The 25,631-nt window shown below is 50.2% G+C and overlaps 11 protein-coding genes across 11 annotated transcripts; 6 read left to right on the top strand and 5 right to left on the bottom strand.

Annotated features, from left to right (window-relative positions):
- Positions 1-441: 441 nt before the first annotated feature.
- On the top strand, positions 442-1,609 carry LTR64_001662 (uncharacterized protein; the record flags this gene model as incomplete). Its single annotated transcript, XM_064896041.1, has 2 exons — positions 442-459; positions 509-1,609. The coding sequence occupies 2 exons, from the start codon at positions 442-444 to the stop codon at positions 1,607-1,609; spliced, it is 1,119 nt and encodes a 372-aa protein (XP_064758728.1).
- A 481-nt stretch (positions 1,610-2,090) lies between these two features.
- On the top strand, positions 2,091-4,223 carry AFG2 (AAA+-type ATPase; the record flags this gene model as incomplete). The annotated part of the gene is made up of 1 exon (XM_064896040.1): positions 2,091-4,223. The coding sequence occupies one exon, from the start codon at positions 2,091-2,093 to the stop codon at positions 4,221-4,223; it is 2,133 nt and encodes a 710-aa protein (XP_064758727.1).
- A 244-nt stretch (positions 4,224-4,467) lies between these two features.
- Positions 4,468-9,680, bottom strand: LTR64_001660 (uncharacterized protein; the record flags this gene model as incomplete). Its single annotated transcript, XM_064896039.1, has 2 exons — positions 4,468-5,001; positions 5,055-9,680. The coding sequence occupies 2 exons, from the start codon at positions 9,678-9,680 to the stop codon at positions 4,468-4,470; spliced, it is 5,160 nt and encodes a 1,719-aa protein (XP_064758726.1).
- Positions 9,681-11,497: 1,817 nt separating this feature from the next.
- LTR64_001659 (uncharacterized protein) lies at positions 11,498-13,219 on the bottom strand (the record flags this gene model as incomplete). Its single annotated transcript, XM_064896038.1, has 3 exons — positions 11,498-12,964; positions 13,031-13,105; positions 13,160-13,219. 3 exons carry the CDS (start codon positions 13,217-13,219, stop codon positions 11,498-11,500), a joined length of 1,602 nt encoding a protein of 533 aa, XP_064758725.1.
- Positions 13,220-13,786: 567 nt separating this feature from the next.
- On the top strand, positions 13,787-14,857 carry LTR64_001658 (uncharacterized protein; the record flags this gene model as incomplete). The annotated part of the gene is made up of 3 exons (XM_064896037.1): positions 13,787-13,826; positions 13,873-13,910; positions 13,994-14,857. 3 exons carry the CDS (start codon positions 13,787-13,789, stop codon positions 14,855-14,857), a joined length of 942 nt encoding a protein of 313 aa, XP_064758724.1.
- An 81-nt stretch (positions 14,858-14,938) lies between these two features.
- Positions 14,939-15,882, bottom strand: LTR64_001657 (uncharacterized protein; the record flags this gene model as incomplete). Its single annotated transcript, XM_064896036.1, has 2 exons — positions 14,939-15,764; positions 15,815-15,882. The coding sequence occupies 2 exons, from the start codon at positions 15,880-15,882 to the stop codon at positions 14,939-14,941; spliced, it is 894 nt and encodes a 297-aa protein (XP_064758723.1).
- An 860-nt stretch (positions 15,883-16,742) lies between these two features.
- On the top strand, positions 16,743-20,525 carry taf2 (Transcription initiation factor TFIID subunit 2; the record flags this gene model as incomplete). Its single annotated transcript, XM_064896035.1, has 1 exon — positions 16,743-20,525. The coding sequence occupies one exon, from the start codon at positions 16,743-16,745 to the stop codon at positions 20,523-20,525; it is 3,783 nt and encodes a 1,260-aa protein (XP_064758722.1).
- Positions 20,526-20,588: 63 nt separating this feature from the next.
- LTR64_001655 (uncharacterized protein) lies at positions 20,589-20,741 on the top strand (the record flags this gene model as incomplete). Its single annotated transcript, XM_064896034.1, has 1 exon — positions 20,589-20,741. The coding sequence occupies one exon, from the start codon at positions 20,589-20,591 to the stop codon at positions 20,739-20,741; it is 153 nt and encodes a 50-aa protein (XP_064758721.1).
- Positions 20,742-20,856: 115 nt separating this feature from the next.
- SMG1 (Serine/threonine-protein kinase smg1) lies at positions 20,857-21,222 on the bottom strand (the record flags this gene model as incomplete). Its single annotated transcript, XM_064896033.1, has 3 exons — positions 20,857-21,000; positions 21,062-21,133; positions 21,193-21,222. The coding sequence occupies 3 exons, from the start codon at positions 21,220-21,222 to the stop codon at positions 20,857-20,859; spliced, it is 246 nt and encodes an 81-aa protein (XP_064758720.1).
- A 282-nt stretch (positions 21,223-21,504) lies between these two features.
- On the top strand, positions 21,505-22,947 carry LTR64_001653 (uncharacterized protein; the record flags this gene model as incomplete). The annotated part of the gene is made up of 2 exons (XM_064896032.1): positions 21,505-21,595; positions 21,665-22,947. 2 exons carry the CDS (start codon positions 21,505-21,507, stop codon positions 22,945-22,947), a joined length of 1,374 nt encoding a protein of 457 aa, XP_064758719.1.
- An 839-nt stretch (positions 22,948-23,786) lies between these two features.
- On the bottom strand, positions 23,787-25,367 carry CDC55 (protein phosphatase 2A regulatory subunit cdc55; the record flags this gene model as incomplete). Its single annotated transcript, XM_064896031.1, has 4 exons — positions 23,787-23,810; positions 23,858-24,429; positions 24,479-25,124; positions 25,179-25,367. 4 exons carry the CDS (start codon positions 25,365-25,367, stop codon positions 23,787-23,789), a joined length of 1,431 nt encoding a protein of 476 aa, XP_064758718.1.
- Between the last annotated feature and the right edge of the window lie 264 nt (positions 25,368-25,631).

Here is a 25,631-nt window from a genome sequence, read left to right as displayed (position 1 = left end):
AAGTGCAAGAAGATAGTACCAGGATTCACTAAGGGCATGAAACCCATGCTTGACCCAAATGCAGGTGCATGAATCAGGAAATGATAGCAGGAAAGGATACGAGTCGTCGATTGCTTGCAGTAGTAAGAGACAGTTATCGCCTACTGTCCCAGCTACACGGGCACACGCGCTCTTAGCCCCGTGAATCTAAAATAGAGCTTGAAACACGCCTGAGGAGCCACTAAACGGAGCCGGACATCGCGTGCCTGAAGAAGCCTGGTGGGGCCCACGCGAAAACACGTCACACTGGCAGCGTTCGAATTGCAAGCGACGTAACAGCCCTAACCATTTTCTTCATTTTGTCGTGTGAGCGTCTTCGTCTTTACTGGGCAAGCTGGTCGCTAGGTTCCTTTGGTCCACAATAGTAGCGGATCGTAGCAGAGTCAGACTTGACCAGCGGTCATGTCGTGGCTATGGAGGGTAAGGTAATCAAGAACTTGATAGAAGCACTCCCAACTAATCTACACAGTCCGACTCCTCTGCTGCCTCATTCGAGAAGGCTCTTGCCAAGCTCTCTGGTCAGATCAGCTCGGCCTCAGTAAGCCTCGACAAGACACGATCTCGAAGCCGACGAGCGAAAGCACTCTGGACCCTATACACAAGCATAGCCTACTTGATCTCAGTACTCATCCTTGTTTTGGTTATTGGTCCTCAAGACTGGACTGTACCACATTATGGAGGTTTGGTGGGTGCTCCGCTGTTGATATATGGAGTCAGACAAGCTATTACGGCTATCTCTGGCTGGTCGATAGCGAGGCAACAATCTCACGTGGACCGATTGCAGAAGGAACGGGAGGAAAAGATTGCCCAACTGAAGAAAGCTACCAAGTACGATAGCACACAAGAGTTGCTACAAAAGTATGGCGGAGCACCACCGTCGCAACCCAGGGATGAGGCCCCAAAGCAAGGTACGAAGGGCAAGACGAAAGACACAAGACCACAGACACCAGTTCAGAGAACCGGTCTCCCTCCTCCACCAACCGCAAATATCCAGCGTCGTAGTCCTCCAATTCAGATCTCCGGCCGTCCTCACACACCGAACGATACTCAGTCACTGCCCACTGCACAGGGTCTTATGCAAAGTCCTGTAACTATAGAAGAGCCTGGCTTTGCCCCGAACGCCTTCTCGCAGGCGCCTCCGTCACGAGCCGCATACGAGCATACTTCTCATTGGTATGACAGAATACTGGACGTTATGCTAGGTGAGGACGAAGCGCAAGCAAAGAACAGGTTAGCTCTACTCTGTCAAAATTGTCGATTGGTTAATGGACAGGCACCGCCAGGTGTCAAGACTCTGGAAGAATTGGGAAGGTGGAGGTGTCAGAGCTGTGGTGCCTGGAATGGTGTGCAGGCCGAGACTACCAAGATGGTGCAGGAAATGGCTGAGAAGAGACCCACGAGTCCAGCCCCTAGACATGAAGATGACGACGATCAGCAACACGAATTTGAAGAGTCAGGGACCCTCGATGGTTCAGAAGGCTCGACCGGGCGTGACAAGGGTGCGGATACCAGCAGCATATCGAAGCGGGTCACACGTAGTGCGAAGAAGCCAGTGGTTGAGGGTCTCTAAAGCGCTTTCTACATTTCAACGGTAGCATCATAAGAGCATCGTGTTTCGTTTGCCGTAGTTGGATGTGAAAGTAATTCAATCACTTTCTTTGATCTGCTGAAACGGTCTGACCGTGGCCTGCGTGGCTGGGAAAGTACTGCTTCGGCGATACCTGCCGTTTTCGACCCTCATCTGTGAACCACCGTATCCTTACCGTCTGGCTCGAGGGTATCATCAACTTGAACAAATGAGTAGATATTGCGCTGTAAGCCGCCAGACTTATGCTCACCTGGTAATGCTCGCATCAAAGTGTGCCTGGAATCTGCACCTACGTTCTGTGTGAGTATTTGACATTACTCCTCGTGCTTCGTGGAAACTTGAAATTTTATTCAAACACATATCTAGACTCTATCCACCGAGCCACTGCTTGTACATATCGTCAACACGACTTTACCCTTGCATCAAGTCAAATTCTCTCGACGCGAACCCTCTAACAGATGTCATGACTACCCTTCGCTGTCGGCCCTCTGAGGCAGAAAAAGAGCCTATTCTCGTGTTCGTGTCCGCAACACAAATGCTTAATCTGAAATTGAAAAATGGTTCGCCATGTAGAATTTCTAACCTAGGAGGAGATCTGGAAGCTGTTGCGATCTCCTGGTTGACTACTAAATCAGATCTAAAGGACGGAGTTATTGGTATTTCAAAATGGTTGCAAGATCGCTGTGAGATTAAGCTAGGCAATGAGATTGTGGTCACCAAAATTGCGGATGAGCTTCAAGACGACACTACCGTTGTACACTTACGGCCACTAGACGTGTTCGACTTTGACAAGAAACTGCTCTGGGAGTTACTTGCAGTGGACGCCCTTGCTGAAAATTACAGGTACATGGCGCCTCTACAGAAGGTCACTATTGTTGCTGGAAGACAGCGGAAGGACTTTGAGATAGTGGGACCTGTGAAGACAGTCTACAAAGCTACGAGTATATCGCAGGTACGTATCGGTGCCGAAACAGAGAGGCCAGCAGCACCGATCACTTTTGAGAGTATTGGTGGCCTACAAAAACAGAAAGAGCAACTCAGGCGGATCGCACACCATATCTCGGAAAGAGGCACGAAAGCGAAATCTCGAAGACACCACTCACCACTCCAACAGGCGACTGGCATCCTCTTATACGGTCCTGCGGGCACTGGTAAATCGTTGTTAAGGAAAGCACTCGAAGCAGAGCATAATTGGGCAGATATTGTGACATGGAAAGGCTCGGGATCAAAAGTGGCAAACCTCAGCGCGTCACAGCTGGTACACATTAACATCAGAGGCAAGCTCAGCCAACTCGATGCATCGACACTGGAGGAAGTCTTTAATGCTTGCTCGCCGACGACGCTGATAGTGGCTGAAATACGAGATCCGAATGACCTACAGAGCTTCTTGCGAACCGGTAGTGCCTTCAAGCATGAGATAGAAGTGTCAATTCCCGATGCCAGTCAGCGGCATGAAATACTCTCCCTGCTCAACAATGGATTGCTGGATGAAGACCTACTACGCGAAGCAGCACAAAAAACACATGGTTACGTAGGAGATGATCTTTCACGACTGCTTGGTGAGGTGGAATCTATCATCGACGGAGACGCGGAGACAGAGTCAGCCACTGACAACTCGACGACACCCTCAGCAACTCAAGACGTACCCAACGATCAGGCACATTCGCATAGTGATCATGATCAGAACAATGGCTCGGTAGGACGTCCACCAACAACCATAGACCACCTCGTCAGAGCTCTGACTCACATTCGCCCATCTGCCCTGCAACAAGTCTTTCTCGAGAAGCCTAATGTAAAATGGTCGGATATTGGTGGTCAAGAGATCTTCAAAGAGCGTCTACGCAATGCTGTTGAGTGGCCACTTAGGTATCCTCAAGAGCTCAAATCATACAACATCCCACAAAAGAAAGGTATTCTCCTATATGGCCCTCCTGGATGCTCAAAAACAATGCTGGTAAAAGCTCTAGCCACAGAATCAGACTACAATTTCCTCGCGGTTAAGGGTGCCGAGCTGATATCTATGTACGTCGGGGAGTCAGAACGTGCAACACGGGAAGTCTTCCGAAAAGCAAGAGCTGCGAGCCCCTGTATTATCTTCTTCGACGAAATTGATGCGATTGCTCGAAGGGCTAACGATAGTAGCATGTTGAACGTGCTAACGACCTTGCTAAATGAAATGGATGGCTTCGAGGAACTCAAGGATGTGTTTGTCGTTGCAGCGACGAACAAGCCGCAGACTATAGATCCAGCGCTGATGCGGCCGGGCAGATTCGATAACGTGGTGTATATCGGTCCACCCGATCCAGAGACAAGAAAAGCCATTTTCCTGGAACAGTTCCGCAGAACACTCAAGTTGAGCGACAAGGCACGAGACAAGATTGGAGAGTATGTCCTGGCCACCGAGGATCTGTCAGGCGCTGAGGTCGTTGCGATTTGCCAGTTAGCTGGTGAAATCGCGTTCAGCTCGGACCAGACAATTCGACGTGACATCTTAGCAGAGGACATCTTCGAGGCCATCAAAAGGACGCCAAGGTCGATCACGACACAAATGCTAGCAGAGTACGAAAGCTGGAATGCGGAAAGAGCTGTGAGATAAAACAAGGTATTGATGCAACATCACGGCTCACATAATAGACAAGTACAGATGTGCTAGTTACTTTTCAGAACAATGAAATTCATGATATTATAACACAAATACTCACACAGGCATTTTTCCCGCCCGCAAAAACAATGTCCCGTCCCAGCCATGCAACTCCTAGAACAAATTAAGGGGCAATTCCTGGATCCCGAACGCATGCAATCAACCATTATCCTCTGCATGAGATATAATGATCATGCATCTATTTCTTCTTCTTTCCACCACCAAAGCCCAGAGCTTCACCAATCGAGCCCAGACCCATACCACCGAGCAGCTTGTCAATACCCAGTCCACCTAGGATGCCATTGACGAGACCACCAAGGCCGAGACCGTTCAACAGCTTGCCCACCAGTCCCAGGACACCGCTGAGCAGCAGACCGACAGCAGCCAAAATCTGGAACAATGGCTCGGTGAGCAGACCCCAAAGTGGGTTCAGCTTCTTCTTTGCATGAGGCATGTCCTGAAGTCTCTTCTTGGCATTGTCGACAGTCGTGACAATTCTTGTTGTAAGCTCCTTCAGACCTTCGGCAACGCGGTGCTCCTCGGGCGAAGCTTCACCAGAAGCAGCACGTGCCTTGGCTTGAGCAGCGATGTGACCATCTGGATCGAGACCCCGAATAGCACCATTGCACTCTCCGAGAATCTTGTTGCCTTCTTCGATCAGAGGCTTGACGTCGTCGACGAGCTTCTCTTCGTCTAGCTCTTCCTTTGGTGTTCTGTCTGCTTTTTCGATGTGCTGAAGACGCGATATGTTAGTATGGGTACAATGAGAGGCAGGAAGACACATACCTCAGTGATCTGTTTGCATATCGGATCCATCTTCTCGATGGTCTGGTTGATGATGTTTCCGATATTCTTGGCAACTTCTCGTTCCTCTTGAGCCTTGAGTTCTTCTTCAGTAGGGCCTTCCTCCTCCTCTTCTTCTTCTTGAGGAATGTTTTCGAGAAGCGTGACCTCACCGACCTTGTTACCATCTTGGTCAATCACATCACCGTTGTCGTTGATCTCCTTGCCGATGCAGTGAGGAAGATTGCCAGCAGTAAGTCGACCAATGAGGTCGCCATTCTTGTCACGAACTTCACCTTCTCTGTTGACACGAAGACCAGACATGGGGTTGACCTCACGTTCCTTCTGTTCTGGCTCCCAGCGTTCTGCGTGGCCGATGACATTACCGTTCTTGTCGGTGATATCGCCATCGTCATCAACATGACGTCCAACGAGCTTCTTGACATCACCTTCTGTGATTCGACCGATGATGTCTCCAGCTGGATTGACCACATATCCGTCTTTGGTGACTTCGGTGCTCTCGAAGTTAGAGAACGGGCCTTCAGCACGGCCGTCATCACCACCTTGGATCAGACCTGCCTTGCCGATAACCTTACCGTCATTAGACCAGATCTGGCCTTGACCATCAACCTTGCAGCCAACAAGTTTCTTTGGATCACCCTCGACGACTTCACCGAAGATGTTTCCTTGTTGGTCGACAACCTTGCCCTGCTTGTTAACAGTCTTTCCAGCAAGTGCAGACAGATCCTCAGGAGCTTCCTCCTCTTCTTCTGGAATCTCGTATGGCTCAGCATGACCCTTGACGTTGCCAAATTTGTCAATGATGTCACCATCCTCATCCACAGGTCGACCGACAAGTTTCTTCACATCACCTTCAACAACCTTACCAACGACATTGTCCTCGTGATCTGCGACAAGACCATCGGAACGAACAACCACACCTTCCAGACCAGCGAAAGGTCCTTCGGGTTTAGCTTCTCGCTCACCAGGTGGGATCAGCTCGCAGCGACCAATGACTTCACCGCGATCGTTCCAGATTTGACCTTGGCCGTCAATGCTTCGTCCTGCAAGTTCTTTGACGTTGCCCTCAACAACACGACCGATTGGTACACCATCAGGGCCGATGACATTGCCTTGCTTGTTGGGTTTGAGACCTTTAAGCTCGGAGAGATCAATTGCTTCTGGCTCTGGTTCGGGCTCAGCTTCGGGCTCCTCATATCGTTCAGCGTGGCCAACAACGTTGCCCTTCTTGTCAATCACATCACCATCTTCATCGACAGATCGACCGACCAGGCGCTTGGCATCACCCTCGGTGAGCTTGCCGACTCGGTTGCCATTCTCATCCTCAACGAAGCCATCAGCAACGACAACAAGACCTTCAAGACCAGCAAACTCAGCTTCGACATCATCATCCTCTTTTGGAAGTGTCTTAGCTTTGCCAATGACTCTGCCTCGGCCATCCCAGAATTGACCTTGGTCGTCACACGTGTTGCCACTCTTCCAGAGTTTCTTGGCATCACCTTCAATGAGTTCACCGACAACTTTGCCGTCCCTGTCGACGAGCTTGCCTTGTTTGTTGACCTTGAGACCTTCGAGAATCGATAGTGGTGGCAGACCCTCATCTTCGGCAGCAGCATCTTCTGCTTCTTCCTCGGGCTGCTCTTCTTGCTTGGTGGTCATCTCAACCTTGCCAATGACTTTGCCCTTCTTGTCAAGGACCTCACCCTTGTCGTTGAGCTTCTTGCCTGCACATTGTTCAAGCTCACCATCGACAAGGTGGGCAATCTCCTCACCGTCCTCGTCCAGCACAAGGCCCTTCTTGTTGACCTTCAAGCCTTCGAGCACTGACAGATCCTCCTCATCCTCTTCGTCTTCTTCATCAGGCTTGGCCTCTTCGATCATCTCGACCAGACCTTCCTTGACAGCATCAGGCAGGAAGTCGACCTTGCCAATGACGTTGCCATCAGCGTCTTTGATCTCACCGTTCTCGCCAATCTTCTTGCCTCGAACAGCGTCCAGGTCAAACCCTTCAGCAAGCTTGGCGATAGCTTCACCATCCTCATTGACGACTTCACCTTTCTTGTTGACCTTGAGACCCTCAAGCTGGGAGAAATCGACCTTCTTCTCAGCCTCCTCCTTGGCATCCTCAGCCTTGGCGGCAGCCTCTTCAGCTTTGTCTTCAGCAGTGCCTGCATGCTCATCAGCGTCTTCGCCAGTTTCCTGGGCTTCCTCGCCTTTCTCTTGAGCATCTTCACCCTTTTCTTTGGCTTCTTCGGCAGCCTTTTGAGCCTCTTCAAGCTGTTCGACAAGCTCCGGGTGAGCTTCCTCCATTGCTTGCTCGGCGGCTTCACCTGTGACAACTTCGACCTTGCCAATGACATTTCCATCATCGTCGAGGATCTCACCGTTCTCGTTAGGAATCTTGCCTGCGCATTGCTTGGCATCACCCTCAACTAACTTGGCTAGGATCTCGCCTTCATCATCGATGATATTGCCCTTCTTGTTGAGTTTGCGACCCTCGACAATATCGAGGTTAGGCTTTAGTTGCTCTTCAAGGTCCTTGACACGCTCGGCTTCGGCAGAGATTTGCTCAGCTTCTTCCTTGGCACCATCGACCTGATCCTTCAGAGCTTCAGCTGCTTCAGGTGCGATCTCAGCACGGCCAATGACATCACCATCTTCATCAAGTACTTCGCCGTCTTTGTTGACGGTAAGTCCAGCAAGGTCAGCAGGGTCGCCTTCGGTGATTTGACCGAGCTTGTTGCCTTGATCATCCTTGATGGCGCCGTCTTCGTCGACCTTCAAGCCGTCGAGAGCGTCAAGACCAGGTAACTCTGGAGCAGCTTCTTCAGCTTCCTCCTTGATGGGCTGTGGCACAGTGACAGCTCGACCGACGACGTCACCGTCCTCATCAAGGATTTCGCCTTCTTCGTTGAGAGTCATGCCAACAAGGTCACTGGGGTCACCTTCGTCGAGCTTGCCGAGGACGTTGCCCTCTTTGTCGAGTATGTCTCCGTTCTCTTGGACTTCAAGACCCTTAAGCACACCGATATCAGGCATGTAGGTCTTAGCTTCTTCGGCAGCATCTTCAGCCTGATCCTCAACATCCTCAACCTGATCTTCAGCATCTTCAGCGGTCTCATCGACCTTGTCTTCAGCGTCCTCGGTGGTGTCCTTGGCTTCAGCTGCAGCATCGTCGGTCTTGTCCTTAACATCGTCGGCCTCCTTCTGTGCAAGATCGCATCGTCCAACAACGTCGCCATCCTCGTCAAGGATCTCTCCTTCATCACCGACCTCGTAGCCTTCAAGATCTTCTGGCTCGCCTTCGGTGAGCTTGCCAATAACGTTGCCATCCTTATCGGAGATGTTGCCATTCTCACCAACCTTGAGACCCTTCAGCAGCGACAAGTCCTGAACCTGGTCAGTGACGTCACCCACCGCATCGTCAGCAGTGTCCTTGACGCCCTCAGCAGCACCAGCAGCATCACCCTGAGCAGCCTTCTCGCCAGTTTCCTTAGCGTTCTCGGCTGCGTCTTGACCAGTTTCGGCGGTCTCCTCTGCTGTATCCTTGACGCCATCGGCTGTATCTTCGGCGGTCTCCTTCAGCTCGCCTGCGTCGCGTTCACCCTTCTCTTGTGCGCCCTTGGCAACCTGCTCTGGGTCTCCACTGGCAACATCCTCAGCGGTGTCTTGAACATCGTCCTTCGCACCTTCGGCAGTATCTTTGACATCTTCGGTAGCTTCCTCACCAGTGTCCTTGACGTCACCAGCAGCATCTTCGGCAGCCTGCTTTAGACCCTCGCCAGCTCCGGTCGCAGCACCAGTAGCGTCACCTTCCGCAGCCTTATCAGCTGTTCCAGAGACAGTGTCCTTGACGTTACCACCAGCTTTTCCAACTGTGCCAGTGACACCTTTGCCAAGTCCACCAGCTGTTGACTTGAGACCACCAAGCGCACCACCCTTGTTGTCGGCTTCATCATCACCTTCTGCGCCACCTTCAGTCTCGGTCTGCTGGTTGTCTTCCTCCTCATCTTCCTCCTCCTCTGTGCCTTCATCTTCAGCGGCCTTGGTAGCGGTTTCAGTTGCCTGCTCAGCAGCATCATCAGCTGTATCTCGAGCGCCAGTGACCGTCTCCTCAGTCTCCTCCTCCGCGTCATCGTCATCATCATCATCATCATCATCAGCCTCCGGCTCAGGTGCCTGCGACTCAAGCTCAGAAGTATCAGCCACAGACGTCTCCTCAGCACCAGTATCGTTGCCCGGCTGCTTGCCAGAAACATCCGGCTCCGGATCATTGTCCTTCAGCCCAATACCCTGACCTTGGCCCTCATCCTCGCCTTCGCCCTCAGTCTTCTCAGACTCCTCAGGTTTCGACTGGGACTTCTCGTCAGATTTCTCCGCTGGCTTGGGAGTCTCCTCCTCAGTCGGCTTCTTCGGCGTCGACTTTGAGGCTCCAAGCTTCGGCGGTTTTCTCGTCGCGGACTTGGGTGTGCCACTTGATGCTTGTTGTTGCGCTGGTTTTGATGAGCTAAGTTTCTGGGTAGATGAGGATTGTGGGCTCTTGCCTTGTCTTGTTGGTGTAGAGGGTTCTTGGGAGCGAGTTGCTCCGGCTGCTGGTGATGGAGCCATGCTGTCCTTGGTGCTTTTGTAGGAGCGTGAAGTTGAGGGTGTGGTTTTCTTGGAGCGCGAAGTTGACTGGCGCGGTGGTGGTGTCTCGGATGCTCGACTTGGTGTTGGTGGGAAGGAGTAGTAGGCGTAGGAAGCTGATGAACGTGGATTATCGGTCATCAACAAACTTATATCAGTATACAGGAAATCATTCGCAGTATTACTAAAGAAATGCTAATAGTACAAAATACAGATTGGTAGTGTTCTGTGTAAGCGTGATAGAGTATCAAAGAGGTCTTTGGGAGTGGAAAGCTCTTGGGATGCGAGGGTTCTTGAAGCTCGAAAGAGAGTCCTTCCGTCAAGGTCTACTACATACGTCACTGTCACAGAGCGTCGAGTTACCATGGAGACATTGTGTGAGAGGAGCTTGTTCAGCGCGTCGTAGCACAGACAGGTTGCAGGGGCCCTGCCTCATTGTGGCTGAACCAGAAGTTGGAAGAAGCTGAATGGCATTGCGTCACAATGGACATGATGGAAATGTCTCCTAGCAGTATCTGGGTGGATGTGCTGTGGTAGGACAACAAGCAGGATGTAGTGCGGCTCCAATGAAGTGCTCGACCGGGAACAGATGTGTGACAGGGTACGAGGTGGGGTCGAGTAAGAAACAAGCACAAAGCGGAAGATGGAGCACGTCGTTGAAAGAGATCGAAGGTCGAACGTGAAATCGGTAGAGACATCGGTTTGCGGCAAGAAGCAGATGCAAGTGCTGGGATGCCCCTTGGCAGGATGGTGAAACAGAACCTGGTCACATCTGGGGTCGTGTTGCTAAAAGTGTCTGACTAGCTGGCCTGGAAGCCACAACGTTGGAAGAGAAGACGGTCAGCAGCAGGACGAACTTCTGCACAACCAGTTCCAAAACCAGCAGAATGAAAGTGTGCTCCAGTCTTGCACAGGCCACAAGATGGTGGGCAAAAGAGAGAGCGTCGCATCCTTTGACGTTGCAAGTTGATCTTCTGGAGCCCGTCTAGCAGGGTTCCGGCACATGGTGTGGCTTGGGTGATGAACTGGCGGCACCTGAGCCGAAAGAGTTGCCTCGAGCCACAGCTACAGATTGAAACAGCCAGTCGCAAGGAAAGTAAGGACGAGCAGTGGATGCTGGCCTGCGATGTTGAATCAAGATTCAGCACGAAACTTAATTCATGCTCGAAGGTTTGAGTACACGTTTTCCAGGTTGTGGCACACGCTGGTTTGAAAAGTGTTGCCGCCTTCTGGGCAGGAACAGTATTGAAGTTCCAGTAAGTAGTTGTAAACGAGGTGGCTGGAGAGAGAGCCAAGATCTATCGTCATTTCCAAGGCGGTAAAAGAAGGTTTGGCGATGCGAGCCAGGATCTTCCTTGGTCCCACATGCGGCATCCCAGGCAGATCCCAGATAGAGCCAAGCTAGCTGCAGGGATGGAAGCAAGTTTCAAGTTCATCGGAACCAATTGACATCACTTGTGAAGAAAAACTCGTATTGTAGCTCAAGTTGATACTGGTATTGCCGGCGGATGTTCGCCTCAGGATTGAATTTGTCGCGATTCGAGTCTCACTTCTCGGTGCGGTGAAGTCGGCTGGCGATGAGAACGTAGCTATCCGGCAGACGATAGTGTATTCGTGATGCACGGGCGGACGCAGGTACACAATGCTGAGCAGCCCGGATAAGCAGCTACAATGGCTTATCGAAGCTCGATGAAACCGGTGATTATGCAGTTACGGGTGCTTGCACTTCCGTTTGCATGTCCAGAGATAGCAAAGCGTCAGCACCGATCTGTAAGCGCAAATTACCATGTTACACAAGATCACTTCGTCGGTTCCATGTGTCGACGCCCTTCTGGTGCTGGGACTCCATCCTCGGGCCCTGTACCAGGCGTACCTCTTTCTTCAGTCACTCCGGTCGAGTCGTGATCGCTGGATGCAGTCCTGCCAGTCAATCGACCCCAGGCAATGGATAAGCGTTTAGACAAGTTGTGGCTTGATCGCTTGGCTGTTTTCTCTGGGGAATTGTTCTGGCGTTGTTGTTCGAGGTATTCTCTCTCCTTTCTAGCACTCTGAGATTTGTCTTGCTCGGCCTCTTCCTCAGCCTTCAACTTCTCAGGTCGTACTGCCTTGTCAAATTGGTATCCTACGGCTTTCTCTGCTTTCTTGATCCGTTTCCGGGTTTTGACATATCCCTCCATGCCTACGAGAATTGCATAGCTTCTTGAAATCGACACATGTGACATGTCACATCCAGCATCTTCCAGACTGTGAACGAAAGCGCGGAAGTTAGCAGCAGGAGGTCGATAATGCCCACTGAGCGGGGACAGTCTGCGTAACTGACCGCGTTTGACCTTGATGAGGCCAGCCGCAAGAATGCGAGATCCATGCAGGAACGAGGAGTGTTGAAAGGCACCAGATTGCTTGTAGCCAATGTACAGGTGAAAGCTAACGTCTGCTACAAATATCCATTTGTGGCCCTTTTTGAGACTTTGACGGACCATATGGTTGAAAAGCACAGCAGCACTGACATGCTTGAGCTTGGCAGGACCTCTGGCGCGATGGAAATCCTCATTGACGTATCGCTCGCCTTCGAGACCACTTTTTTGCTCTTCGGTTTCTTGGTCTTCATCGTCCGTGTCCGAATCGCTGCCTGAGCTAGAATCAACCTCGCCTTCACGCGTCGTGTGTTCCCTCCAGATGGGACTCTTGTCTTTGACGGGCACAATACCTCTCACACTGTCTCGATACAATTCGTCCTTCGTCCATACTGGCTCGCCATTCTTAGCCCAGATCAGCCTGCCTTTTTTATCAATTTTGACCAGGTAATCTTGACGTTCTTCTCTTGAGAGATATCGCACCTGCTCTCTTTCCAGGCGAGCTCTAGAGCACTCTTCGAGCTCGAAGTCCTTGCCTTCACCATGGTCAAGCCAGTAGAAAAAGTTCTGATTGGTATCTTGTGTCTTCCAAACGGCATGATACTTCCTCAAACTCGAGCCGTAGCGATGTTTCTGGTCAACCATTTCCAGAAAGTACTGTAGATCCATCATCTTGGCGGTTCTTTTACGTTTCTCTTTAGCCATGGCTTTCCGCTGATCGCGCTTGATCTGTTCATCTTTGGACCTCCCATCTGCCTCCTCCGGCGCCGAATCCGAGGCTTCAGATATTGAGACATCGGACGAGGAGGAATCGTCTGCACCTGCATGACGAGCTATACTTGTCACAGTATGCCACTTCTGGCTCGCTGCGTTGGTTTGCTCTGGGCTTCTAGGCTTTGTCACTTGGTGGTACTGCGCGTCTCGAATAGTCTCTTAAGGTCAGAGTCGAACAGAGTTACTAGGTACAGGTGTTCTCACCTCTAGCCATTTGCTCGTGGGATCGAGGCCATGGCCTTTGAGCTCGCGCCGAGTACGATATCCTCTATATGACCTCTACTGATGTCATTAAAGATTGCGAGAAAAATCGAGGTCAATAGTTGCACTGACTTGTATCAGCTCCGCAGCTTTTCTGCTTTCCTGAGGATCAACGCCATTTTGGGGAGACATTTGTTGTCAGTGCTTTCTGTAAATATAGCGAAGTAGCATCAGTCAGTGCAAGTGAAATTGCTTCATCCACAGCCACTTGCTAGTCTCTACACCGACCGATTAACTTTCGCATACATACGCATGTTGCGACCCCCTCTGCTCTACTGACACTGTGCACCTGCGTCTCAGCGACGAGGATTTAATGGATATCGCAAGTCACACCTCTAGCGCCTTCTGTGGCTTATAGCGCACTGGTAAAATATCAGAAGCTAAACAGGCCACAAGCAGTAGATAGGCAACAGCTTCAACAGAACAAACAAGCGTGCTCTCTCAAACTCCGCTTGCACAGCTCTCAGAGCAAGGAAAGCGCGTTGGCGATATGGGGGACGCGTACCTTCGCGCAAATGTGTGTCGATCCGATCGCGGAGCTGGTTGACCGAGGTGAAGCGAATAGCAGATGTAACGCAAGCTTCACATCAACGATTATCAAGTCGCATATCTATAGCTTTTGCTTGGACATCTGCAGCTACCGCTTTAGGCTCTACGTAAATACTGCTTGATATCAGCTTGCTAGTCCAGCTCTTAGATATGGCAGCCAAGAACGTCCTGCGAAGAGCTATGCTCTATGGTAAGCTTTCAAAGCAGCAACGCGTTGTAGTATTAATGTTACTCAGTGCCTGGTTCTTCGCAGAAGTTCCTCGATAAGTCCAGGGTGAGTCACTACGCGTCTTTACAGGCTTGATGAAGCCATCTAATCTCTAGCACACATGTAACCTTGAACTGATCCTCTCTCAGACACTAGCAGTCGACTGCGTTGCGTACGATCTCGAAGATTCAGTGACACCACAGCGGAAAGCCGAAGCCAGAGCGCTGGTACGAAAGGAACTGGACAAACCAAGTCCGGATGCGGTAAAAGAAAGAGCCGTGCGTATAAATGCTGTTGGGTCTGGTCTGGCTTTGCAGGACCTGGAAGAGCTTCTGAAATCATCAAACCTGACAACCTTGGTCGTTCCCAAGGTAGAATCACCTTCCGATTTGACCTTCATCAGCGATGTTATAGCGCACACTAGATCCAAGGAGTTTACCAATCCGATCTCCATCATAGCTTTGATCGAATCTGCTAAATCTTTATCCAACCTGAACGATATATGCAAGGCTACACCTCATCTCCTATCTGGCTTGACCTTCGCGGCCGAGGACTTTGCGCTTGACATGTCCATCACCAGGACTCCGTCACTTAGTGAATTTCTGTATGCTCGACAGATGATTGCTACCCATGCTCGAGCCTACAACCTGCCCTCGATAATCGACCTGGTGACCACTGCATTCAAGTCGGAAGCTGACCAGGAAGCACTTCAAGAGGAGGCCGAACAAGGCAAGAGAATGGGCTACAATGGCAAGCAATGCATCCATCCTAGCCAGGTCAAGACTGTGGAGAAAATCTTCAGCCCCTCGTCAAAAGAGGTTGAATGGGCAGTGAGGATCACCATTGCTCAGAAGAAAGCTGAGGAGCAAGGTAAAGGTGCCTGGGCCCTCGATGGCAAGATGATCGATGCTCCTGTTGAAGGCAAAGCTCGAGCTATTGTTCAGAAAGCCGAGCTGATTGGTTTCGACGTGAAGAGCCTGCAGGAGAACTTCAGAGACGAAGAGCCACAATAGATCGACGCATCGGCTCGTCTACTGCTCCAACTGGACCTCCTGATCAGACACCGATGTGTTTGTCGTGAGAAGCAGCAACGTTCAGGCAGCCTTCTTGGTCTTGTGCTTGATGGTTAGGCAGTTTATATCCAAGAATCTGCAAATGCTACCGATAACCCGCCAGGCCCAATTGCCATACACAACGAGGGCAAACACGAAGTATGCCTGAAGGTACAAATACTCGAAATCTGGGCTAACAGGGTCAATACCAAGCCGAGAAAGATTGGCAAGGACTGCACCACCAACGAGTGGCAACAGTAAAATGGTCCAGTAGGGGAATGGCTGTCGAGTCAGGTGGTGGAGGATGATCTTTGTTGTCAGACGGCCAAAAACGAGCGACAATGTTAAGCAGAAGAGCGTAAGATGGTTGTCTTGGAGGAGGTGACTGTCATCAGATCCAAGCCAGGCAGCTATGCTTCCCGTATAGATGAGCATTGGCAACCATTCCAGAAAGACAGGCAATACTGGCAGGTCGGCGTTCCTTCGTGCGTCAACAACATGGTATACGCATCCAGGCAAGTGGGCGACGAAGAAGGCAACCAGGATAATTGGCACCCACAGGTCACGAAGGTTCCAGGATCCGACCAGTACGGGAAAGCCGATCAATTCGACCAGTCGTAGATCCCAGATTTGAGGGCCGAAATACCCTGAAGCGATCATAATCATCGATGCGATCAGCAGACCTTCTGTGGGCCCGTTGAAATATCCAAGGTACAGGGTGTGAGTGTGGTATGTTTCCCAGGTTGAAAAGAACATCGCCAAGCATGGACATAGTGCAATGAAAGCACCAAGTTTTGTCGGACCAGCTGCCATAGCTGCCGTACCTAGCAAGCTGGCGAGTGTGCAGTTGAGAGAATCAATGCCATGGCTGAAATTCGGTTAGCAATTCGAACACCTTCATGGGGCAGCACTACTTACTCGAATAATTCCCCTAGAGGACTTGAAGAGCCAGTACGTCGAGCCTGTTTGCCATCGATGTTGTCCATGGTAGAATATGCCCAAACTCCAGCTGCAAAACTATAGTACAACCATTTTGGTGCCTGTTGAGGAAGGAAGCTCAGTACCAATACGCCAATGCAGTGAAAGAGCACATACCGGCCCCTCTAAATCCGGTATAAATATACCAACGAACACAATATTGATAAGGATGCATAGGAAGCCAAGTAGTGTCACCAAGTTGGGTGCCAGCCACAAGGGCAACAACTTGACACAGCCATTCCACTAGATGGCGTCAGCATATAGATTCTGAAGTGCTGCGGTATGTAACATACATAATGTTGCAAAATGTACTTTGATAGAGGAGATTTATCAACACTCGAGTACTTGTAGAATTTGAGATTTTGCAAGGCGTCAACACTTAGTGGGTCGACTACCTCTATCAGCGTCTTGCAGGTTTACTCTTTCGTTGCAGGGTCTGTAGTACCTTTGGACATCTTCCGAGGCCGAACAACGAGACCGCAATATGAAACTATTTCTTCATGACAACGATAGATGTAGACAGTGGGCAGTAAGAGCTCTATGCCTTGGATCGAACATCTGAGTGACGCTGAGGTAAAGCTCGACTGAAAAGGAGACCTCGAAGCAACATTTCGCGTCAAGCTTGGTGCAGCTGTTTCTAGCCATAAAGTTTCATCTCACGTGACGGGACTGCCTCGAACGGAATAAATTGTCTGAAGAATGCCTCGCGGTTTCCTGGAATGCCACAGCCTGTCACGAACCACGATTACAATTTACAACTTCCATTTGCAACTTTTCAAACGCATCGCATCTCACTGGTTACACAAGATCACGCTCGTTCCGTGAAATCGCATCTTGCATACAATAATGATATGATCCTGTCCTCAGCATGGAGGTCGACGGCGCCGACAATGCCTCACCAATCGTTCGAACTAAGCCTTATACTCTAATTAACCAGAAAGTTGACTTGGATATTGGATTCGACCAACGTATCAAGGGCTCGACTCAATTAACCATCTTTCCTGAATACACCGATTTGAAGGCCATTGTACTCAATGCGCGACAATGCCGAATCAGAAACATCACGGTCAATAAATTAAAGCCGGACAATATTGTCTATGCGGATCCATGCGATACGTTGAACCTCCACCTGGATGGATCTGTGAATCAGCATCATATCATCGAGGAGAAGTTGCGTGGATCTTTTCAAGCTCCTCCTGATCCAGAACTTGTGATCTTCTTACCTTCCGACCTGAAGATCGTAGAGAATCCAGAGTTTGTGGTACAAACTGCAACTGGTGTAAAATCATCCAAAGTGACAGGAAATGCACAAACCGAAGCGGAAGCTGCTGAAGGATTGGAGGATGCGGCAGTATCTAAATACACGAAACTAGAAGTTCAGTTCGACTTCGTCACTATCCACACTCGAGATGCCTTACATTTTTCCGTTGGACCTCCTGGAAGCGGCAGATGGCCACATGTTTACACTCGAGGAGGTTTCCTTCCAGGCCGAGCCTCATGCCTATTCCCATGTATCGACTCCCTGTATTATCGCTGTACGTGGGAGATATCTATCACAGGACCACGGACGGTTGGAGATGCACTGCGACAGATTTCTGGTGAATCCGCACAAGACTCGACCTCCAAATCTGAGATAGAGCCATTCGAGGCCAAAGAGATGGTATATGTATGTCCTGGAGAAATCACTGACGACGTGGTTAGTAAGAGTGATCCTACAAAGCGAACAGTCTCTTACTCTATCTCGCGAGATGTGTCTGCGCAGCATATCGGTTTCGCGATCGGGCCTTTTGAGGAGGTTGACCTGGCCACACTTCGAGAAGCCAAGCAAATTGAGATGCTAGGAGAAAACGCTGCTCCAATTATGGCCTATTGTCTCCCAGGGAAGAAAGCGGAAGTAGAATACACGTGCTTGCCTACAACGGACGCCCTTGATCACTACGCATCACAGTATGCTCCATATCCTTATCAATCATTCTCATACTGTTTCGTGGAAGATCATCCTGACCGGCCTGCATCATTTGCTGGATTAGTGGTCTGCAGCAGTAGAATGCTTTATCCTGAATCGATCATCGATCCGCAGCAAGAAGTCACGAGGTTGTTGATACAGACAATAACCACACAATGGCTAGGCATTCAGATTGTTCCTAAACAGCCCGAAGACACCTGGGTCGTGGTTGGATCAGCACTGTTCCTTGCAGAGCTCTTTATGAAAGAGCTGTGTGGCAACAACGAGCATCGCTGGCGCATGAAAACAGTGGCAGATCAAGTGTGCGAACTTGATCATGAAAGACCTTCGATCTGGGATATGGGACGGATTTTGCACGTCGATCCAGCCGAGTACGACTTCCTCGCCCTCAAAGCGCCTCTTGTACTTTTCATCCTCGACAACAGGATCAAGAAAGAGCACGGCTCACATAAGATGGGGGCGAATATCGGAAAATTCATGAGCAGAGCTCGGATGGAGGATTTAAAGGACAATCTCCTGCCAACTCAAGAGTTTTGCAAAATGACCGAGAAGGTCTTACACGCGCCGATTGACGACTTCGTCAACCAATGGGTCAAAGGCGCAGGAACCCCCACATTTACTATCGCACAAAAATTCAACAAGAAGAGATTAGTGGTTGAAATGACGATACGACAAGGATTAGCAGAGAATGCGCTGGCTAAAGAATTGGAGGCCGACAACTTCATGCGTGATGTTCGAGAAGAGTTCAATGGCGTCTGGGCAAATGAGCCACAAAATTTGTTCACTGGACCGATGACGATACGGATACACGAAGCAGATGGCACACCCTACGAGCATATTGTTCAGATCAAAGAGGCGAACCAAAAGATTGAGGTGCCATACAACACAAAGTACAAAAGACTGAAACGGAGCAAGAAACAGCGAGCCAAAAACGCACCTCGAGTGGAAGGTGACGAAGAGCAAGAACCGCTCTTGTATTGCTTGGGCGATGTGTTGCAGGAGGATGATGAAATGGCAGATTGGCAAATCAGCGAGTGGTCGGCCGAAGATGAGGCGCGTATGAACACTGAATCGTACGAATGGATCCGAGTAGATGCAGACTTTGAATGGATTGCGAAAGTCAGTCCTTTCTTGCCGGGGCCAATGTTTGTTTCCCAATTGCAGCAAGACAAAGATGTTGATGCTCAGCTTTTTTCACTTCAGTCGATTGGGATGTACTCGGCCAGTCGACTGATATCGTCTATTCTGGTTCGGACAATGATGGACAATCGCTACTTTCATGGGATCCGGCGAACTGCGGCAGAACTAATGGTCAAACACGCGTCCTCTGAGAAAGATATCGGAATGATTGGATTGTTCCATCTCAAGAAGGCGTACGAGACGCTGTATTGTGTCAAAGAAGGCGACGCAATCATGGCGCGGCCGAATGACTTTTCGGACCAGCTATCTTACCGAGTACAGTGTGCCATCCTTGAAGCAATTTCCAGGGTCAGGGACGAACGGGGACATGCTCCGGACGAAGTAAGGAAGTTCTTGTTTGACAAGCTAAAATTCAACGACAACTCTCAGAACGATTACTCGGATGCTTACTTTGTGTTGAGTCTATTGAAAGGATTCACCAGTGTCATCATTGCTAAACCGGAGCCACCAGCTGAGGATGACCTTAGAATGATGACCTTAGCCGAACAGATTGTGTGGGGCAACAAACAGCAAGAAGAGAGGCAGGCTCTCGATGAGATTGACCGATACCGACGCATGGATGAGTGGACCAGTTCATACCAGAATCTATATTCTCGAACAGCACTCGAGTGTCAGGCCCGATTATCAAGGGCGGGAATTAGGCATTTTACGCCAATGCATTTTCTGCAATATGCTCGACCAGGAAATTACGACATGCTACGATGCACAGCATATGAGATGCTTGCAGCAGAAGCTTTTCAGATGGATCGCTTGCTGCACAATTTCGTGCACGGCATGACTACGGTCGGATCGCCCTACATTCGACAGAGAATGAGACAAGCATTCGGTAAAGCGCTCGCACGGAAAGCTCTGGGGCTAGGGTCTAGGAAACCTATCGTCGCTGCAGCACCCGAAGTACTGAACGACTTGACGGTCGATGCTGCACCGGTAGCTGCGCCAATAGCAGATGCGGAACGCCGAACGAGTATCGACGGAGCACTCAAGGCGTTAAAAGTCGAGCTAGCAGACAACTTGGTACTCAAAAAAGCACTGTGGCAAAGTCTCTGTCATCCGGATGCGGGATACGAAGACGTTAGGGCAACGCTTGAATTCTGTCAAATGCTATACGAGAAACATGAAGAAGCACGGTTTGCCATTGCATTACCACACTACTGGCGATGCGAGTACATAGGCAATGGTAAACTGACATTCCGCCGAAGCGATTCGGTGAGGACCAAAGCGAGGGAAGTCTGGCAACCGCAAAAGGCGACCGATGCTGCAACACTACCACGTCCAGCAACGTCTGGTCCAAAACAGGCAGTGAAAAGCAGTGGCCTGACACTGAAGTTGACGAACAAGAAAGTATCTGTCTCCCATGCAAGAACGCCGCCTGTATCAGCAACACCAACACCACCCCCGAGTCAACGTCCTTCGCAGTCCGGATCATTGAAGGTGAAGCTAAAAATCGGTCGAGCATCGATATCCGAACCTGACCCAGGGCAATAGAAGTGCCTGAGGTCTTCTGCAAGGTTTTCTTCTGAGCAGTTTCCGAACACTAACGCTACTTCGATGGCGAAGGGCACGAAACTGCCAAAGACGGAAGAGTTGTCGAAAAGCGCGACACCGGATTGGGACGTGCAACCGGTAGAGGAGGTAGAACGGTCGAGATTCGGAAGGAGGCTCAAGAAGAAGCGGTGGGCGGACGAGAGTCCTAAGCCATAAAGGTTCCTTCTTCTATCATTTCGTAGCATGATACCCCTGTCGCAAACAGTCTTGCAATTCATCATTTTGGAAGGTAGTATTTCCATCGTATGCTTTTGTGCTCGCTAAGGTACGCTCAATGTCTTCGATCGTCGCCCATTCTCTCCAGAGCCTCGAGCATGACCACCGAGTTCCCCCTGATCACGACCATACCCAGTCTCTGTCTGTCACCGCTTGCCTTCTCTTCAACCGCGTCATCTAGTACGATATTCAAGAAGACCTGCGCAGGTATAGTCAGCTTACTTGGTTCGCATCGCTGTAATCAAAAAGTCAATACTCACGTCGTACCCTCTCAGTACACCAATCACTTTTCGGTTCCCATTTAATTGTACAAACAGTCTCTTTTCCATATACTAAGCAAATGTCAGCTTTTCTATACGTGTAAAGTGATTGTAGGAGCAGAGACACATACCTTCTTGAGTTCGGGTTGAGCTTGAGGCATGGTCGCGGCTGTGAAGAAGAACCAGTACCTATTGCAGTAGTAGTGGAATCACTGTGGTCGTATTATGGTCTTGCACGAAATCGGCTGTTCGAAATATACACAGGCAGACTGCAGTTTGGCGACCGCAATAGACATGAGACTGAACTTTTTGGGTTCGGAAAAGTTGTCCGGCGGAGATTTCAACTGCGACGACAATTCGTATCACTTCTTCTGCGCTCTTTCATAGAGTGTACCAGTTGCAGATTGATTATTACCTCCAGTCAAAGGACACACTCTACAGCCATGGCATCCCTCTTCGCCGCCCGTCGCAAACCAAAACGAATTACATCCTCGGAGCCGCGCGACGACGATACTACAAAGTCCACACAAGATGGTAAGTCTATGCCTTCTCCACGGCTGCTCACAGTGCATGGGTCTGACACAACGATTTACAGCCGGATAGCTCAGCAGTCTACTGACGGCGTGGCAGATGCAGACACAGAAGACAACGGTCCAGTAGTCAGGAAGCCAACCACAGCACCAAAACAGAAATCGAAACTACGCATATCTTTCGATCCAGGCGTGGCCAACGTAATTGCAGGAGATAGCGATGTGTCAACAGCGAGGAGGCCGCAGAATTCCAGTCGACTAGCTGTGTCCCGAGCCGTGGAAACGTCGAGAGAAGATCGCGACAGAGATGGTGAACGACCGACATACTCGAAATCCTACCTAGACGAGCTAAAGGGTAGCACGCCAAATACTCCCAAAGACCTGAGTGCGCAAGTCTCAAGCGCCGAAGATGACCACGACAACGACCTTGCGCTCATTCAGCCGCAAACTCAAGCCCTAGACATTGCCTCGAAATTTGGAGCCACTGCCACAAAACCTGGCGCTATACCCTCTGCAGCTGAAATAGCCGAAAAGAAAGCTCGACGAGAGCGTCTGGCGAAAGAAGCACAGGCATCTGCAATTACGATCACAGCTGGAAGAGGTAGAAGTGTCAAGAATAACGACGACTATGTCAGTCTGGAGGCCTACGATAGTGACGGCGAATTCAAGCCTAGCCGTATGCAAGTCAGCACATATTTACAGAAAGATCGCGCCGACAATGAGCTGGAATATACACGGCTCCTGCCCGAAGATGAAGACATAGCAGAAGGCTTCGAGCAATTCGTTGAAGATGAGACGCTGGGACAGAAGAAGAACAAGAATAGGATAAACATGAGCATGAGACTCGATTCAAGCGCAGAGAGAGCCGCCATACGGAAACAAATCGACGCCGTCGAAGGTGGTGCTGATGCAGACTCCGACGCAAGCGACAACTCCTCCAGCGAAGCCTCCGACGCAAGCGCCGAACACGCATACATGGCCGCACAAACCCGCCACGGCGCCGGCTTCAGCCACCTCAGCAAAGAAGAGCGAAGACGCCAGGAACGAGAAGCGCAACGACCACGCCAACCAGATAAAACAACGCCAATACCTACACTTGCAGCAGGTGTAGCTCGTCTCAGAGAACTGAAAGAACAGGCCGAGCTAGGCAAAAGAAAGGCTGAGAGTAGAAAAGTCGAGATTCAGAGGAGGTTGAAAGAGGTTGCTGCTGAGCAAGTACGGATTCAGAGTGCGCTCGATGAACTTGGGAGGCAGTTGGAGGAGACGAATAGGAGAGTCGAGGAGCAGGGAGAAGTTGGGCAGAGGAATGGTGCGGTTGAAAGGGGGTTGGATAGTATGGGTGGGCAGGGTCACTGAAAAACCATCGAGCTCATCGAGCATTTCAGAGGACTGCGGCCCGGTGCGTTCAATCTCCCTTTCTTCCTCATACTTCTCGAGCCATCGGGCTAGAGCTCCCGAAGAGTATGTGATACTAATATCTGCGGTCAATATTGGGCTTGTGCCCTGGAGCTCAAGCGCACCCATACCCGAAAAGTGTCTGCTCTAGAAGATGCACGATTTTTGTCCCTTACGATCAGTTCATGCCTGGTTAGGTGCCAGTCCAGGAGCATCAGTCAAGCTGCTGTAGCAGTCCCTCGCCTCAATAACTCTGCTGCGCTCTGCCTCATAGTAGCTCATAAGCGGGCCCCGTGACGGTATTTGATGTTGAATTTGGAGGTGACAGAATTGTTGCAGCATTCGAGTGTAGTTCAGAACGAATACCAATGTATGGGTCAACTTTTGAAGAAAATCTCATTCTCGTCGCTGCTTGCCGCTCTCTGTTTCTATGGCTGGGATCAGAACATGCAGAGCTGTCTGCCATGTGTCCTCGATCCCGTTCTAAGTAACCTCCTCCATGCTGCGTCCGTGACATTTGAATTACCAGACCCACTCGAGCTTTGCCAGTGTGCTCAGTACTCCTTCGGCCTCCAACTTTGAAGCTGATGCTGGCTCACCGCGTCTTCATCATGATCCATTGACCCAGCTAGAGCTGGTCGATCGGTCTGCGCTGCCATTCTAAACTTCCTTCCATGTGCTTCTTGTCTAGAAATGAAAATGCTTGCTTGACGCTTCATTGCTGCATTCCAAAATTCGGAGTCGAACCGTGTTGATGACCCCAGCTTGTCGCACTGTATGTTGGTACGCATGGAATTCACTCACAAGGCGGAGAAAACGAAGAGCTGAGGCTTGTTAGCGCAATCTTGTGGGATATGATCATGGTACTCACGTTATTAGTAGCGGCAATCGCAATACTATCCTCAAACGGATGCCAGCTCATGTGCAATATCTTCTTGTTGAAATCGATCTGATCGGCATCCGTTTCTTTCCGCATTCTCGCACCTTGACCTGCAGCAGGCGAGCCAGCTCTGCTGGCACTCTTCTTGGTGCCGTTTGTACCCGAGTTAATAGGAGTAGGTACACCCACCTTCTTTGCCTTGAAGGCACTCTTGTCTGCTTGCAGAACCACCTCAGTTTCTTGCTCAGGGTCACTTGGGTAGATCATGAAATTGTTGTTGTAAGAACCAGTCATCACGTTTTGACCATTGCCTGAGAAGACAACCTCGAATTTGTCGAAAATCGAGTCGTTTTCGTAGGTGTCGCAGAGGCGTGGCCTGAGGTGTTCGTGAATGGGGATTGTCTTGACGGGCTGCTTTTCCATGTTCACATCCCAGATCTTGACAGTCAGGTAATCGCGAGAAAGGATGTATCGGCCGTCGTTGGAGAAGCGGACGTCAGATATGGAGGAGATGATTTCGGAGAAGAAGGAACGAGAAGACGGGTCCTCCTCTTGCTCGAACTCTGTACACGATTAGCAGTTGGTCCTTGAAGTGTCAGGGAAAAAACGCACGCTTTGCATGAGAGTCACAAAGAGCGCTCTCACGCATGTCTGCTAGTTTGATCGTGCCCTTACTGCTGGCATACATGAACCAATTGCAACTATGAGGATGGAACTCTGCTGCTGTGATAACTTCGGTCAATTCCTCCATGTTCGCAGGCTTAATGTCAACGATATTGAAGCTCTGATCCTGTATGTTGAGATTCCATAGATTTATCCTGAGGTCATCGGACGAAATGAACGTCTCGCCATCACTGTTGACGGAAATGCTGTTGATATGGTAGGCATGGGCATTGGCATATGTGCGACGAGGTACAGCTGCGACAACGGTGTCATGATAGGTCATCCGAGGCAGCTTGAGTTCGGTAGCATTCTTGAAGACAGGTTGGTTCTTCTGCGGAGCACCACCTCCACCCGCACCAGCCGGGGTCAATTCATGGGTGAGGTTGTTTTCGGCAACGACTTTTAACGACTTCTCAAAGACCTTCCATAGCTTGATCGTCTTATCATTGGTAGAGAGGAGGTAATGTGAAGCGTTTTGACGACGGCACCACTTGATCTTGTTGATTTTCTCCTCGATCTCGAGGGATTTTAGGTAGTCAAATTCGGGCTCGTGTGACTGAAACTCGGTGTGGAATTTGTACTCGCAAGTCTTCTTCTAGACTCACGGTCAGTACCTGGCATCCGAGCTTATAGATCAGGCAGCACTTACAGTCTCATTGCGCTCAAATAGTACAACACGGCCACCCTTGTCGCCAGTAGCGAGATAATTGCCGGTGTGATCGAACTCGACGGTGGATATTATGTCTGCTTCAGTGATGTCTTCCACTTCACCCTTATCGCCAAAACATTGTGTAAACTTCCACGTCGGGGTCGACGATTCGCGTTCAGCTTCCACCATCTTTCATGGCCCTCCGACCTGATCCTTGCAACAGCTGTGGAATGCTTCGATCTATGGCGAGGTGCTGAGATATGTGGAAGGTGCAAAAGGTTGTTCGTGTTTAGGCAGCTGCGACAGCTAGATCAGTGTGCACCTGACGGGTTCTTGGTCCGTGACTGAAATACCGGAGACAGGTATACGTGACTTGATGAGGTGGTATTGGCCTATGGAAGTCCTGGAGAACGGCGATAGGAAGGGTCACAGCTCTGCCACGTTTGCTTGGGC

The sequence above is a fragment of the Lithohypha guttulata genome (genome assembly GCF_036872675.1).
Source record: "Lithohypha guttulata strain CCFEE 5908 chromosome Unknown scaffold_1, whole genome shotgun sequence".
In the NCBI taxonomy this organism is placed as follows: Eukaryota; Fungi; Ascomycota; class Eurotiomycetes; order Chaetothyriales; family Trichomeriaceae; genus Lithohypha; species Lithohypha guttulata.
This window is presented reverse-complemented; position numbering and strand designations above follow the sequence as displayed.